At 32.1% G+C, this 17,479-nt stretch overlaps 1 protein-coding gene and 1 long non-coding RNA gene across 2 annotated transcripts in view; one reads left to right on the top strand and one right to left on the bottom strand.

Moving 5' to 3' along the window:
- Positions 1 to 13,815, bottom strand: part of LOC112127692 — a 31,299-nt gene extending 17,484 nt beyond the window's left edge. Inside the window, exon 1 of the long non-coding RNA XR_002910688.1 lies at positions 13,460 to 13,815. This is a non-coding gene — a long non-coding RNA (uncharacterized LOC112127692). The remainder of the gene's footprint in view (positions 1 to 13,459) is intronic.
- LOC106665030 (solute carrier organic anion transporter family member 4C1) overlaps positions 1,464 to 17,479 on the top strand; it is a 44,543-nt gene continuing 28,527 nt past the window's right edge. The window contains exon 1 of the mRNA XM_014391178.2: positions 1,464 to 1,554. Within this exon, the coding sequence (XP_014246664.1) occupies positions 1,535 to 1,554 (20 nt within the window). The 5' untranslated portion in view covers positions 1,464 to 1,534. The remainder of the gene's footprint in view (positions 1,555 to 17,479) is intronic.

Genomic DNA, 17,479 nt, shown 5'->3' with positions numbered 1-17,479 from the left:
ATTTCCAAGTAGCGGAATGCTACAGAGGTAAACAAACAATATCATTTGGAAGAGGATTAATAAGTGTTGACATTCATACAAATGAGTAATCCTGTAAACGTAAACAGAATATTTTATATAGATTTTTTTTAATGAAAACTTAAAATCCTGCATTATTTTCCGGACAACCCGATATCTTTGCCGACAATATTTACTTTTATTAGGTTTCGTGGTCCGATTGACGAAATAAATTATTTTCAATTAATTAATCTTTAATTAAGGTTTTTGGTGGAGATAAAGAAGTCAGTGTCAAGAGCGGGATTCGAACCCACGACCTTCGGCTAAATACTTTTATTTGTATTGGTCAATCGGACACGAAACCTAATAGATGTAATAAGCAAAATGAAGTATACTTCACTAAAGCTCTCCATGGCCATTTCATTTGTCGTCCAGAATCAAACAGATTACACTTGAAAAATGGCAAAAAGGAGGGAAAATTCAAAAGGTAGGGATGAGATGGGAGCTGGTGTCCGAGAGGATCGAAGTCAGGATAGCTCAAGTGGTAGAGCAGTGGCGTATTTAGCCGAAGGTCGTGGGTTCGAATCCCGCTCGTGACACTGATTTTTTTTATGTAAACCAAAAACCTTAATTAAAGATTAATTAATTGAAAATATTTACTTTCTATATCTTAATTCTAGCTGTTTATATATAGTATCTATATATAGTAGATTATCATTACCTCTAAAAAAAATTCAAAGTTAGCAGTTAGTTGATTGTTACCAGTTAAATACATTATGATTATCATCACTGTTTACATCAGCTACTTAGGTAAACATCATTTTGCCATGAAGTTCTCTTTATATAAAAATCTGATTGCCGTATGCGGTCTGCTTTACTCTCCTCACAGTGGAATTGAAAGACGTATTTAATGACACTGTATGACTTAATTTCATCTTCGGCGGCCCTGCATTCGAATCCGACATATATACAAATGGGTAGAAAATCTTCTCTTTAAGTAAAAATCAGTTTGCCAAAAGTGGTTTGCTCCACTGCCCTCACTGGTGCTTCGCCAAACGTGTTTCTACTTAATTCAATATTGTGAAATACAAAAAGTCTTAATTCGATCTAAAAACTTTCATTTTTATCGATTACAGTATGTTAGTTGATTGTGAAGTGTTTCTATTTATTTTAACCATTATACAAAAAATCTAGTTCATCTTACTTTTCTGCTTATATCAAATAACTAAAAGAGAAAAAAATAAACTGATTTTTCATTCTATCAAACAAATTTAAGCGGATTGATCTTAATTGATCATCTTCGAACGCATTATCGTAGCGATTTCGGTCACTCAACTCCTGCTGATTTCCTATAAACCAGGAAGAAGGTGATACTCCAACGAAAGCGGATCTTCCGACATTGACCTTAATCCTAGACCTAATCGGGTCAAACTGCGCTCTCTGGCAAGCTAAGCTGAATCACAGACCGAGTCTATTCGAGCCGGTTCTACCAGCAGCCAGTGTCTCATGAGGAGCTGGATCAACAGGACCAAATGACATGACGGATACTAACAAAAGGTACAATCATTTTTACAGATAGCATAAGTTTGAAACAGAGAAAAATCAATGTGAGACAGCAGAATATATAAACATTTCCACTACTGAAGATAAACATTTGAAAAACCACAAAAGATTTACCTACTAATCTTAAACAAACTACTATTGTAGTAGAAAAATGTATGTTTATTGTGCAAAAAGAAAAAAGACGATAGCAACACAATGCCTCCTACTTTCCATCAGTTCTTATTCACGAGTCATAAATTGTTTATCTACATACGCTCTAATCTATGACTTTCTATTTGACAAACTTCGCTTGTTTCCAGTCAATTAATTAACTTTTGAGCTTTATATATATAAAACTCAAAAGTTATANATATATATGTAGCAATAATTTACGCTAAAATATACAATGTTTCAGTCAAAATTATACTAGAATGGTACTTCTTATAGTAAAAAATATTCATTAAAAAAATACACAATAACACCGAACGGTTTTGTTACTGTTAATGTTACTGATTTCTTTACTTAATTACATTTTTTTATTATTATTATGTGTTCATTAAAAGTGAATATCAATACACGCTTCCAAACTCCAACCGAAGGGAAACTATATATAATTATTACTATCTTTACTAATAAATAAAAAAAATTAATAACATCCTCATTTGGTAATAATATAGGATGGTGAGGTTTTTATTTTGTATTGCGTAAATAAATGAGATTTGATCTGAGATTTTCTGATAAATTCGGCATCCTTAATTTTCTCTTTCTACTGATGAAGAAACCTTGCTGAAAATATTCCGAACCTTGTAAAGTCGGAAAAAGAAGAAAAATGTATAGATTTATTTGTTGGTATTTGCATTAAACTTTTGTTATTTTATCATAAAATAAACATTTGTTATTTTATTGTTGCCTGGATAGATTTCATTTTTTGTTATTACAAGAAACCAAGTAAAAATTATAGTTTTGTAGTTATGTGTGATGATTAGTGACTGTTAGTATTCGGAAATCGTGAGATGCGGTCTGGTGTGACGTAGGTTTCACGAAAACAAGAAAATGTTCTTTGTCGTGCCAACGTTGCGATCTTTATAGAGATCATCTTCAGGGCCTGGGATTTGCAAACATTGTTTAAATTTAACAAATACATATAGGATGTGGAAAAAAGTAAATTTATTCAATGCAAAAAAATGTTAAATTTAAACAATGTTTGTAAATCCCAGGCCCTGAAGATGGTCTCAATAAATATCGAAACGTTGGCACGACAAAGAAAATGTTTTTCTGAAACCTACGTCACACCAGGCCGCATCTCACGATTTCCGAATAATTTTAGATTGAATTGATTGGAGACGTTGGGAATTGGAATCTTTGGTTGATCCCCACACTTCACAACCGTCATAATATTGTCTTGTAAATTAAAAGTTTTCTTTTTTAATGTTTAATCGCGAGTCAAGTAGTCTTTTTAATAATTTATAACGTCGGTTTGTTTGCTGTTTTTTCAACCTTGTGTGGGGATTCCAAGTCAATCGTTTTTTAGTTGTTGTTCAATGAAATATTTGTTAGTAATATCGACGTAACTTGAACATCCTCATCCTCTTATTTTCACAGTTTTATTTAGATTATATTTTTTATTTTTAAATTGGTTAAAGAAAGCGTATAGTTTTGTTGATGGGCCATCGTTCTATACCTTCTTTTTATCATTTACATCGGAGCCAGAACAATTCTAGTAGTACCGCCCAGTTGTAGTATACTCTCATGTTCGTTGCCCTGGACGCGGAACATGGTTATCGCTGTTTAAAAAAAAAATTGTTTACTGTGTTTTATCAATTACTCTATAGCGATTTTCCCAATAATTTGGGTTGAGGGGTGGGACAAAAGGGATTCGAAAAAGTCTAAGTGGAGACTTTTTCAACAAAACAAAACACAATTTCAATACAACAGTTTACAGTTTCAACAAAGGAAGGGAAATTAGATTGGTTTGAGAAATTTGAAATAAAAAATGAAAAATATACATGGAGATAAACGCATAAATAATATCACAGATTTTGATTTACCCCCAATTTTAAACATATACTTATGACATACAAATTAATTCATAATTTAAAATTGTTTTCTTAGAGTATTTATTATGATAATATTTAGTAGTGTTGCAATATTTTTCACAAGTCCCCACTTCTTATCGGAAAGTCGCGTTGACGAGGGATTAGCGGATTCACTCGTAAATCATAGTATTAGTCTCGGTGGGTTTCCTTCAAATATTCATTTTTTTTAATAGACCAAAGGAAAAGTCCATGAGACAAAAGAAAAAGCCTAGTTTTTATTGTTGGCCGTTGAATTATGCCTTTGGTAATGTGTTCATAATCTGATTGATTAGTAAGGTGAATCTCGAGCTCTTTGGTTTAAACCTTTGTTTACCTTTCAAATCGCATCCTGAACATTGCGCTCCGCGTATTCTCGTTAGGTTTCCTAAAGATTTCCACTTTTTATTATAACTAAGGAAAAGTCGTTTTTGCTGTTTATAGTCTGATTTTCGTGGTCATTCACAGTTTCTTTTAGATTTTATTTTTTGTTTTTGAGGAGAAATAAGAAAATGTACAGTTTTTTTGTTTGATCTAGGTTGAAATATTTGTTACTAATCTGATAATCTAGCCGGAGCCTGAATATTCTGATCCGCCTATTTTTGCAGGGTTTCCTTAAGATTTGCAATTTTTCAAAGAGACCAATAGGAAATTTTTATAGTTGGTTTACGGATTAAACGTATGTTAAAAAGATCCTGAACATCTCCGTCTATCATCACAGTTTCCTTTAGATTTTATTTGTTATTTTCCATAAGACAAAAGAAGAACTGTTTGATTGTTACAAAGTTAGAAGGTTTCCTTAAGATTTCCTATTTATTTATTTTTTCAAAAAAACGAAATGAAAAAAATTTTGTTTAATGATTTAAAAGCTGTTATCAATGTGGTCGGTCATAGATTGTACACCTTGCTCCACCAACTCTCGCCGTTTCCGTTAGATTTTAGTTTTTATTTTCCAAGAGATCAAAGCAAAAGTATAGCTTTTATGATTGGCCTTTTAATTAAATCTTCGTTAATAATATGATTGTATATTCCTTGTTTTCAGTATTAGACACATCGACTATTTTTTCACCCACGAACCTACAGGTTACAGTCCTTGGCAATGTACGGACTGAGTTCAAGAAAATTTGAGATCGCCTGTAAAACACTTAAAAGTGTTAATCTGTAGACATATTTAAGATTGATTTGATGATGACCTTAAAATAGGTTAAAAACTTGGCTGTGATCTAACTAAATTTGCTTTCTTCTTCAAGACCATACCTAGTGTTCGTATATTCACTGTTTTCTAGTCATTTGATGGTTTGCTTTTTTTTCGAAAGAAAAGGTAAGTTTTTGTTTGATCTTTAAGTAAACTCTTGTTAGTAATTTTTGTGTTTCTTTAAAATTGTATTTATTTTTATTTTTTAAACGTAACTTTAGAAAAAGGAGCGCAATTTATTTAGACTGCCTGCTTTGAATATGTCCAAATTACTTTCATTTTATTTATTACAATAGCTACTATTCCTTATCCTTCTTTTCGGACATAAAATATTAGTTATATAATTATCACTTGCATAAATTTAACTATGAAAAGTCTCTATTTTACATGAACGGGTTGATCTGAAGAATTGTTGGACTTAAAGTGTTGAAAATTAAGTATCAACGTCAAAGCTGTTGAATTAACTACGGGTTACTATTTAGTTTATGTCACAGTTTGTAATCCAAACATTATTTATAACGAAAACAAACTATCACAGCTAACTGATTCGCTCTTTATACATAAATAGAACAAAATTATAATTATTTCGTTCTTCGAATTTGTTGTGTTGAAGTTTTAAATTGTTCTTTACCCCCGTCCGCCCGTTTGTTTTCGATTGAATGTAATCTTAAAGCGGTGACGATAAGTTTTATACGGTTCCTTTATTTTTAATTAACAGAACTTTATCCCGTTGATAAACAATCTATATTAGAAAGATAGGTCACCAGTGGAAACCTAGATTGTGGTTATCAATGAAATGATTTTCACGTACTCTCTATAACTTCGGAATACCCGGGAAATCTAGCTTCTCCTAGTTACCATTCACAAAAAATTTGTCAACAATTAATCTAAATTGTATAAATTATTTAACTTTTTTCTTCACGGCTGTTAACCTACTCTTGATTAAACATACACAACATAGATACAAATTATATTAAAAATTTCTTATATTAACTTAAAAGCTTAAATTTAATCTAAAATTTCTTCTTAGCAAAACGTATACAAATAATATCACTTGAAAAAAAAATTACAAATGCAAGTAGCGAATCAATCATTATACACTTACCTATTATTCGTGAGGAGTGGTCAGGAATGAAGTATTTTAGATAAAACAACATCCTCCACAGTACACAACACATCATCAACTTAATCACACAAAATCCATTCCATTCGTCCATACACTGTCACTCAAATTAAGTATATTTCTCTCCTCCAACCACATTAAAATAACAGACCAACCACAAAACAGTACATACATGTGTAGAGATTAGTGACCGTTAATCGATAATTATTCAGATATCGTGAGATGCGGTCGGGAGTGATGTGGGTATCAGAAAAACATTTTCTTTATCGTGCCAACGTTTCGATCTTTTATTGAGATCATCTTCAGGGCCTGGGATTTACAAACAATGTTTACATTTAACAAATACATTTAGGATGTGGATAAGTGAATTTATACAATGCAAAATATATTTTATATTCAAACAAAGTATTTCTACTCACTCAAAGTGTTTGTCTTCTGTGTAATTGTGCCATCCTTGTGTGTCGTGTTGAGAGTGCCAGTGAGATTTTGCTGTTTCATGTTTATATATGTTTGGTTTTGAGGGGGTGGGGAAGGAAGTCGGTATATAAAAGACAATTTTGTGCAAGGCGTCGGCTCCTTTTAAGTGAAAAAAGCCGACAAAGGGGAACAATGTGTTGGTAATAGTTCGGCCAGATTATTCTTTCAGGATTATATAGAAAGGGGATAAATAGGAAAAGGAAAGCTAAATTGTTGGAAAATTAGACTATGTGAAAAGTATTTGATGTGTGGAATGTAATGTAATGATGTATGTAATTTCCCTTTGTAAAACAGTAGATTTTAAATTTAAAATCCTGAACTGAAATAATTTCTATTGTTTTGGTTGCGTAAATTTGGCATTATTTGGAAAAAAATCGGCTGAATTTTCGGAAAAACCTAGGAGAACTGTAGTTCTACTAGTACAAGAGTAGAAAGTTTTGGGATTTTAATCATCCGTGACTGTTCAAGGTGACAGTTGTTCTCCTGATTATCACCGGTTCTGTGACCAACAACACCATTCTTGGCCAATAATTTAACAAATAAATTCTAAAAAATACAAACACGAATTGTTAGAAAAGTTGATTTTCTTTAATGGCATTTTTTGGAATAATTTTTAACATTGTTTCCCCCACAGAGCCATAATCACACACGATTTTAACGAAATGCAATACGTGATTTACTATTTGACAATGTTAGAACGATTAACTATCCCCAATGATTTTTTAATATAGATCTTGAAAGGAAATAATAGCGTTATCTATCGGATATAAATATACGTCGATTCAGGAAGTAGACGTGAATGAATAAAGACGTAGTTTTTATCTGTATACAGCAAACACACGAAAAAACTCACAGCCACAACCAAACATGAAACAATGGAAGAATAGTAGATAAAATAATTTACATATCTCATATAAGCAAAAAATAATTTACGATCTAAACCGCCGATAAAGATATTTGAGAGATTAGGTTCGAGATATTTAAAACAAGAAGCACAAGCGATAAACCTCTAACAGAAGAAAAAAAATAGGTACTATCATAACCAAAAATATGTAGAACAAAGCAAATCTCAACAAAGACACATTAATCAAATCAGACAAAAAGCTGTGTTAAATGTAATGTTAAAAAACATGTTATATATTCTATATTTGGCTAGTTAGTTTGTCTTACACGATGATATCACGTTTTAAAAATTGAACTACTGTTTTTAAATAAAAACATTATTATATAGGTAAAATGGTAAAAAAAAAACAAGTGTGGCACTTTATATGCTATTGCTTATCATTCACTACATCATCTGATTTATCTTCTAGTTCTACAAATTCAGCTTTCTTCTGACAGTCTTTTAGTTTTGATCAACCCTTTTCCAGTGATATTGAAACAGGCAACCTATTTCCAGCATATCCTATAGCTAAAACTTCACCTGTAATTTTTAAAAAAGTTTACAACCTTTCAAATCATATATATGGCATCATAAATGCCATANTTATTCAGAAATCGTGAGATGCGGTCTGGTGTGATGTAGGTTTCAGAAAAACATTTTCTTTACCGTGCCAACGTTTCGATCTTTTATTGAGATCATCTTCAGGGCTCAAAGTGTTTGTCTTCTGTGTAATTGTGTCATTCTTGCGTGTCGTGTTGAGAGCGCCACTCTATATTTATATTATGAATATGCGTTTTGGGTTTAAGAAAATAGTTAATATCTTTAAAATACATCCTATACCATTAAATAAACCTCTTTTCATTCTAGTATTATTCTAATTTTTTACAAAAACTATTTCTAACTTTTCTGCAATTACATTTTTTGTATGATTAATTAATCTTAAAGTATTTACAATATGTCTTGATTTACAACTATTATCAGTTACATAATCTACATTTTTACTATTTAACAAAATATTATTAGAGTAGACAATCAATACATGGTTATAAAATTCTTCCAAATAATCTAATTGATTAAACAATTTCCTTAGTCTAAAATAATGAATAATTATTTCAGTATGTTCAGAAATTTCCAACTTTGCCAATCCAAGGTTTACGGGAATTATGCCAATGCCGTTTGTAATATCAATTATGTTGATTCCTCTGGTTGTGGTCCAGAAGAGGAGTGGGAAGAACCTGGAATGTCGCGAGAATTTGTTAATTTTCTTGGTTTTTTAATATTTGATATGCATATTTTGTCTATTGTGTTGTGATGACTTGGGATGATTTCGGCAGTTTTTAGATTCTTATTTATGGATTTTATTTTCTCCTTTTTGTATTTAGTCTTTGTTTTTGCTTGACTTTCACAAAAATTCGTTCGGTATATTTACTTCTGGTATTTCTATTCTGTTTTCGTTCCGTTTTTTGATAATATGGTCTTTATGCACTAAAGAAGTTTCATTGATCTTTTTATATAACAAATCTATTTTCCTTTTATGATTACTGACATAGTTACTTAAAATTTGTTGTTCTAAATTGATTTTAAAATTAGATTCGTTCTGTAAAGCCCAATGATTATTTCAATAGGTTTTAATTTTGTTACTGAGTGAAGCGAGTGATTATATGCCAAACTAGTATAATTTACATTGTTATCTGACACAACAGTCTTTGGAACATTGTAAGATGTAAAAATTTTTATTAATTTATTCACTATTTCGATTGCTTGATTCGACTCTATTTTGTAGGCTTGAGCAAATTTAGAAAAAGTTGTTTATATTATTGTTAAAAACTTTTTATTCTCTAGCGTAATTGTGTCAATATGAACAATCTCAAAAGGTCTGCTTGGTGTCGGAGTCAAATTGTACTTTAAATTCATGGGTTGTCTATTGTATTTTGTTAAAAGACATACTTCACATCTATTAATAAATTCCTGTACAGACTTACTAATATTAGGCCAATACATTTAATTCTACTTTCCGTTTCCGTGATGCCCCTATGTTTTGTTTTTGAAATATGATATTTCTCTATAATTTCATTGATATCGGATTCCTCTGAAACATCGATACGTTTTTCTGTACATTTAAAAAACTTTAGTTCTGTATAAGTGAATACCTCCATTATTACTTTCGCAAATTTTTCGTATAAATCTGACTCGAAATACAAGTGATATGCCGTTTTAGGCACGATGAATTCTTTTATAAATATAATAACGTCATTAGTAAAATCGTTCTTTGAAAATTGGACGCTTATTCTCGTTTTTGAATTCCCGAACAACTTAATAATTTTGGGTTTTGTCGGATTAAATTCGACTTCTGAAATTATTATTTGATTTTTACCGAAATTAACCGGACCCTCAATAATCGGTATATTTGTAACCGTATTTCCAATTCCGTTGGAATGTACCGTCGCATCGTCATCGTCGATGTTTTCACCTACATTTCCATCAAGTTCATCTACATTGACCGTGACGGATTCATTTTCTAGATTTATATTAGATTCGTTTTCCAAATTTAATCTATCGGGTTCGAGATCTGGATTTTGTAAATAAAAGTCTCTAATTATTTAACTAAGTCTATTACTTCGTCACCGGTTTCATGTATATTCAATTCTATTCTCGAAAGAGCATCAGCTACCTTGTTCTATTTTCCTGTTTTGTACTTAATTTCGTAATTGTATTCTTCCAGTTTGAGTCGCCAACGTAATAATTTAGAATTCGGCTCCTTCATAGAAAACAGCCATTGTAATGGTCTGCATTGTATGACAAATTTCCTACCGAACAAATATGGCCTAAAATATTTTGTTGACCGATCAATTGCGAGTAATTCTCGTTCTATTATCGACAATTTTGTTTCGGATTCACAGAGAGTTCTACTAGCATAAGCTATAGGCAATTCTTTTCCATCAAAATTTTGGAACAAAACTGCGCCCAACGCCACATTGCTGGCATCAGTCGTTAATATGAATTGACGAGAAAAATCGGTGTATTTTAAAATTGGATCATTCATTAATATACTTTTACAAATATTGTAACTGTTAATATAAGATGGTTCGTTGATGTTAATTTTCGCTCCTTTTTTTAGACAGTGTGTAAGGGGTTTCATTATGTCTTTTCAGAGGATCTTCGGAAGAGGTCAAAACAGTGAAAACTTCCTTACGGTTTTCGCCGAGCTTTCGACAGTTTTATACTGTCATCTTCAGGGCCTGTTTTATTATCATATAAACAAACAATTAAAACATGAACAACATGTTTGTTTATATGATAATAAAACAGGCCCTGAAGATGACAGTATAAAACTGTCGAAAGCTCGGCGAAAACCGTAAGGAAGTTTTCTCTGTTTTGACCTCTTCCGAAGATCCTCTGAAAAGACTTCTTGTATCCAGCAGGTCGATAATCTAGTTCATCGTTACGGGTTTCATTATCTTTGCAAAGTCAGGTGTAAATTTCCTATAGTGCCCGACTAGACCGAGGAATGCTTTAATTTCTTTTATTGTTTTGGAAAGGGGATATTCTTGGATAGGTCGTACTTTATTTGGATTCGGTTTAACACCTTCCGGAGTAACGACATGACGTAAATAATCTACTTCCTGTTTTAAAAATTCCGTTTTGTCCGGTTGTATTTTAAAATTAGCACCTCTAAGTTTTTCGAAAACTTCCCTTAACGTTTCCATGTGCTCTTGAAGACTGGTACTAAATACTAGTATATCGTCTAAATATACTATAGCATTTTTTGTGCCTCGAAGTATGTTGTCCATTGTCCTTTGAAAGGTTGGTGGACTATTTTTTAGACCGAAGGGCATACGAAAGACATTCATAGTGGCCCCGTTCTATTGAAAATGCCGTTTTTTGAATGCTATTTTCATCCAACTCGATTTGGTGAAAACCTGAGGCTAAATCTACGGTGGTAAAATACTGACATCTCCCTAATTTGTCAAGTAGTTCAGTAATGTTAGGAATTGGATATTTGTCATCTATTGTTTTATCGTTCAGTTTCCGGTAGTCAATTACTATTCTCCATTTCTGACTTCCAGACATATCCAATTTTTTTGGAACTATCCGGATTGGTGAATTCCATGGAGAATAAGACGGTCTGATAATTTTTTGTTGTAACATAGAATTAACTTGTCTATTGATTTCCTCTCTATGAACGTCCGAATATCTGTACGATTTTGTATATATGGGAATTTCGTCCCTTGTCCGTATGATGTGCTTTACTTTATTGCTAAATGTAAGTGGCGTACCTTCTTCATAAAATATGTCCATATAATTATCCACCAGTTTCATAACCATTTCTTTTTCTTCGGCGTTACTATGTTCTGTGCGGAATTTTTCCCAGTGTTGTTTAAAATTGTTCGTGTTTACATAATCTAAACCTAATTTTTGTTTCTTTGTTGTACCGAGCATGTTAAAATTATTATTAATTTTTGAACTCGTATGCCGCGATTTAATTTCGTAGTCTTCTAGATTATTTACCACGAATGGTTGTGTCATTTTTAATTTAATGCTAGTATCCTTTGGGTTGTACATTTTACAAAATGCTTCATTATTTTTAATTTTTACTAAGCGTTGTGGGATTTCTATTCTCGCTACGTTTTGTTAATTTAATACACCTTCTCCATCTTTAATGTTTTTTACTTTTATTTTTACAGTTTTTTCGCTTCTGGACTCCAGAACGTAACTAGTCATCTGAGATCCAACCGGTGTACTCCCTGTTGGAGGCTTCTCTTGACTAGAACGCGTATCAAAATACAAAATAGGAATGTATTTTCCTTTAAAATGAAGTTTGTTAGATTTAAAATCTAATTGTATGTTTAATTTCTTAATGTTGTCTAATCCCAGAAGTAAATCAAACTTATTATGAAAATCAAACAAAAAAATTTTTTATTTTATTTTTGTTATTTAAGATGGATAGTAGGTACTATAGCATTCCTTTGAAGTTCAATGTACAGTGGTCACTTCGAAAGGATCCTTTTTTATATTATTTTTACAGAATTCAAAACCGACAAATTTTATTTATAAACGAACGCGTGCTTCCCGTGTCAATGAATATTCTAGTTTTCGTCTCTGGATCTATAAAATATGGTAGTTCGTTGTCCGAAGATTGTTCATTATTTGAAATTTGTTCCTAATTGAGTAAGCCCTAAAAAATGATTCTCTGTGGATTCTATTTGACTATGTGGTTCGTGTTCCTGTGTTTCCATCTGGAACACTTGCGGTTGTGGATGAATGTTTGACTGGTTACTATTTCCAGTAGAAATACTCATTGGTGTTGGTGTTCTGTTTAGAAAAGTTTTGATTTTGTTTGTATTGATTTGGTGGTTTAAAAAAAATGTTTTGGGGGAAATTAGGTTTGAAATTCTTTGGAAAGTTATAATGTGTCCCTTTACTAATTGGTGGTCGAAATTTTTGCGATCCAACTTGTGTTGTGTCTTTGTTGTTTTCGCGCAAGTACTGAAAGTCGTTTAATAATAGTTTTTGTATGTCCGTTAATGCCTGTGAGTTTCTGGTTGCTAGATTATTACGCAAGGGGTCTTTTAATGAACAGATGAAATTTGTAGCTATAATTTTTTCCTTGAAATTCTATCAAGTATGCTTTTTGTTCATCTGATCCCTTTTCGGTAAGTATTTTTGCTCTGAACGAGTCAAACTTTTCTTTTATTAAATTTAGTGATCTGAAAGGGTTTTATATTTCGATCTGCATTATCTCTAGGATAATGCTGGCCGGTCCTTTCCTATCACCAAACTCTTTGATTAGAAACTGCTTCAACTCATCCCAGTTTGCAAATTGTATGTTCCTTAGGGCTTCGTTCGCTCTATATGTTAATTTGTTGTTAATGTGTATGTAGGACATAGATTTTTGTTTGTTTGTTAAAGGAGGTGTTAGAGAAGATACAATGTTTTGTGCTTCTTCCACTTTTAATGTAAATTGTGTCCGAGTTTTCGGATTGCCATCGAAGTTAGGGATGGCATCCAAAATGAATTTTAATTCAGCAAAATTGGGCATTTCAACAAGTTATAATTATACAATTATATTAAAGTTATAATTTTAAGTTTAATTAGGTTATAACAATACCCAAAACGTTTACAATTAAAAACAATAAATTTGTTATAAAATACAATAATTTCCTACTCACAAACTAAATTTCATCCTCATCAGGTCCGATGCAGCAAATTCACCGTTGACACGATTGGTTTCCAATATTCCCTTGAAAAACCTTTGCGATGTCCTACCGACTGCGCCAGTTACGTGTGTTGACTAAACGAGAGTCTTTTTAAAAAGAACTTTATTAGTTAAACACACTTACAATTTGAGAAGAACCTTTCCTGTTCACGGATATGATTAGTCTGAATCTGTCTTCACAAGTGTAATGGGAATAGTGAACAGGGAAGGGTATTTTGCTTACATAGGCTTACAATACATTCTTTGAATTTGTACAGGGGTAATATCATTTGTCGCTGAATTAATAGTTTTGTGCAGGCGTAACTTATATATAGTTCCTTCTGACGAAACTCAGAGAATCGATTCTACTCTTCGTTTGGAGCAAAAAATGCCCAGGAGAAAATTTTCGTAAAGTTCTCTATTTTGAAGGTATTCGTCAATTTAGGTTTTTTCAACTTTTCACTACCTTACCACATAAAAACGCTTACAACTTCCAAAATGTTGAGACTACAACAAATCCAATTGCACCATTTGAAAGAACGCTAAATTTGCTGTAAGATATTTCTATTTGCAATAATCTGAATGACATAAAATGTTAGCCAATATCAGTTGGAACATGTCAAAATTACAAAATTAAAAAATTTTGGTCATGATTGCACGTTCTACTGAGGTTACTAAAAAATACCTACAACTTGTCAAATTTCACAAAAACTTCATCTAATATGCTTTACGTTGATATTTCCAGGTTTTTAAATAACGTTCAATTGTTATTTTTCAACTCTACTAGAACGTAAATATATATATACATAATTGCCTATTTTGATTCAGAACTTTAAACTTTACGTCTTGTTTTTAAAATAATTATATTCAATTAATTATTAGGGCTAAGAAGGCATGCAATACAATGAACTAATTCTTTCAAATATTTCCAAAGTTTCAAACGTTGTGCTTTAGTTTTTATAAATGGAATTTAAAAATGAATTGCAGATTGTTCAGTACTTTCAAATGAAGTTAACAAAACGAAATCACTAATAAAATTACGTAACAACGTTATTCAGGAGAAAATTCATTGATTCAAAGGTGAAAATTTTCAATGTTTTTTGGACAATTTCTTTAAAAATGTATTTATCCAATTTTGAAAATCAAACGCTTCAATATTTTGCTTTATAATTTGTGAAATCGTTTTCATTGATCATTTATCCCAGACTGGCATTTGGAACATTGTCCCAACCCCGTGGTCAGTTTTGGTTTGCTTTGAATTTCCAATAGACTTAATTTCAGTTCTTCTTAGGCATGTCGTACAGGTTTGCCAGGGGTACCTTCGTGACCACCACCGCTATGTATCTGGCAGAAATAAATTGTCAAGCAATTATCCCATATACAGTTATTCCTCGCTCTACAAACACACTTTGTCCAAGAGCCGTTGCGGGTTTTCGGACCGGGGATAAACGAAATTTTTAAAAATGGCCTTACCATCTTAACAGTCAATTAATTAATCTTAATCAAAAATAAAAACAAAAAGTAATAGTAAGTAAAACCCTAACCCACAAATACACTCTAAGGCAAAAACCGGACAGTATTTTGTTGTTTATTTCAAACTATTTTTTTTTCATAATATTTGTATAGCATACTACATACTTAATACTAACATACTATATTCTTTATANTATATATAACATACATTTAAAGTAAATTAAACGAGAGCAGAAATTCATGCGTTTAATTAAAATTATTTAGTTGTGATGATTTGAAAGAAAAGCAAAACAACGGAAAATAGTGATTAAAATTTAACGAATAATTTATTACCTAGTTTTGGTTTTTATAATGCGTATTACATCCTCAGTCCTCGTGGAAGACCTTAAGGCATCGAGTAAATAAGCGATTTTGTCTTGTGAAACAGAAACTCATTTCTAAACAAGAGAGGTTCGAAGATGTTGGAGGCAGCGAATGATTTCTAACTCGTCCTTTTTTAATGTCCCAAGTTCTATGTGATTCATGTCAGAACATGCTGACCAATTCATTGTGGTGGTCCCTAATCCTCCTAGTAATGGGCTCTAACTAAATGCGGTTTAGTAATATCATTAAAACAAATTGCCCCTAATAAATGGAGCGCATGTGACCACAGGCTTCCAGAAGAACTTCCTCGATAGTACCGTAGTGCATTCAAAGATGTATACAGATCAGTTGTTGATCTATCCATGACGATCAGTTCGGTGCGCGAATGGGGACGTTGTTTCCATCCCATACCATAACTGTCTTTGAAATGTCTGATGCATGACACATAAAGCAAAGCGTTCTCCACACTAGTCCCTGTTATCTGATTGCCACAAACCAAACCAGTGAAGAGAATAGCCCCCCCTGTTGTTCAAGTGTCCAAGTTAGTTTCTAATTTGCGAAGTCGCCTTTCTACTCAATGCTTCTCAAGTGTAAAGAACCTGATGCGGGTCGTCTAGAAGAGACTAGGCTATAAACACGAAGCCTTCTGATGACTATTTTAAAGCCCACCCTGACCGTTTGGAGTTGACTACATTTCAAGGATTTCCTATCGTCTCTAGCCGTAGTACATCGCGGTCGATAACTTCTCTTCGAACAAGACTTCAGGAGCCCCTAAAACGCTGAAGACTGTTGTGGATGGTAGAGCGTGGCATACCCAAGACTATGAACGGACTTCGTCCTTCGTTGGCCAACGCATCTGCCCGGGCGAGAACTTGACCTAATACAGTGCTTTTGAGAAAAAGTAATAATTTGTTCCTCAAATTTATTGTTTCATCAAAAAACACAATTTTCGTTCGAAAATTTGGCTCCGATAAGGATTTAAAAAGTAAAAGTAACCTATAAAGTAGCCAACATGTTATTAATGTTGTCGTTTAAATCAAGTTTTATCTTTATACATAGTAATTATGGAAAATAAACAAATAAAAGTGTCCGGCTTTTGTCTATGAGTGTATGTCAAAAGAATAAAATTTGTTGTACTTATAGATGTAGCAATATGTGTGAAGCTATCTATCTAGCCGTAAGATCCGCGGGGGGGAGTGAGGTGTAAATAGAGAAAATTGTTAAACCAAAAATTTTAAAGTACTCTCTACTTGTTGTAGCTACATATACATGGTGTGTAAACTTCTTTAGCCACCCGTTTAATTCAAAGACAATTAACCTTAGCAAAAAATGGTCTAAGTTAATTTTGTCTAGGAATCGCGTGATGGTAACTGATTTAACATAACTTTATAATACAATTGGGAAATGACGCTAACTTTGTTATTTTAAATAAGAATCCCATATTTTTATTGTAGAATTCGATTCTACAGCTTATTTTCTGCCTCTTCTTCGGAAAGGAAAATTTTGATTCGATCGACCATTTCTGAATTATGTCCGATTGTTTTTGCAAGTTTTGACCAAGTTATGGTAGTATCATCCATTTCGTTTATGCTTTCTTATCTAATTGTAAATATGTAATTACAAATATTAATGTTTCGATGTTATGAAACGTCTAGGTAAATTTCGAATGTCAATGACTTCTTTTATTGTAATTTTCGTTTTATTATTTATTTATATGTGCATACGGATGAAAGATACTTTTATAAAGAATATACATCACAAGGTTATAAACAATTTAAGTACTAGATAAACAAAATTGATAAAGTTATTTTCTCGAAGATAATCTTCTTGAAATCATTTGGATTCTATCGCATAATATATATATATATAAGTTATAGTTTCGATGTAAGAAACTAATTTTTTAAAAATAAGGTTTATTCAATATAAACTACAACTTTACACAAGGATTCTAATTTAAAGTGTCTGTACTGTTCGGAGTCCCGAGAGGATCTGTGAAAGAAAGGGGTCATACAATACAATCTACATTTTATGCTTATAATCTATTCTCGGAATTTGTATATGGGAAGAATCGTTTGTTGCTGCATTAGTGGTTTCGTGCAGGCGTAACTNTAGGGCAATAAATTAAAATACTTGCCAAGCTAAAACTAAACACGTCAAA

Source organism: Cimex lectularius, unplaced genomic scaffold (assembly GCF_000648675.2).
Source record: "Cimex lectularius strain Harlan isolate CLEC.00 unplaced genomic scaffold, Clec_2.1 scaffold174, whole genome shotgun sequence".
NCBI lineage: Eukaryota > Metazoa > Arthropoda > Insecta > Hemiptera > Cimicidae > Cimex > Cimex lectularius.
This window is presented reverse-complemented; position numbering and strand designations above follow the sequence as displayed.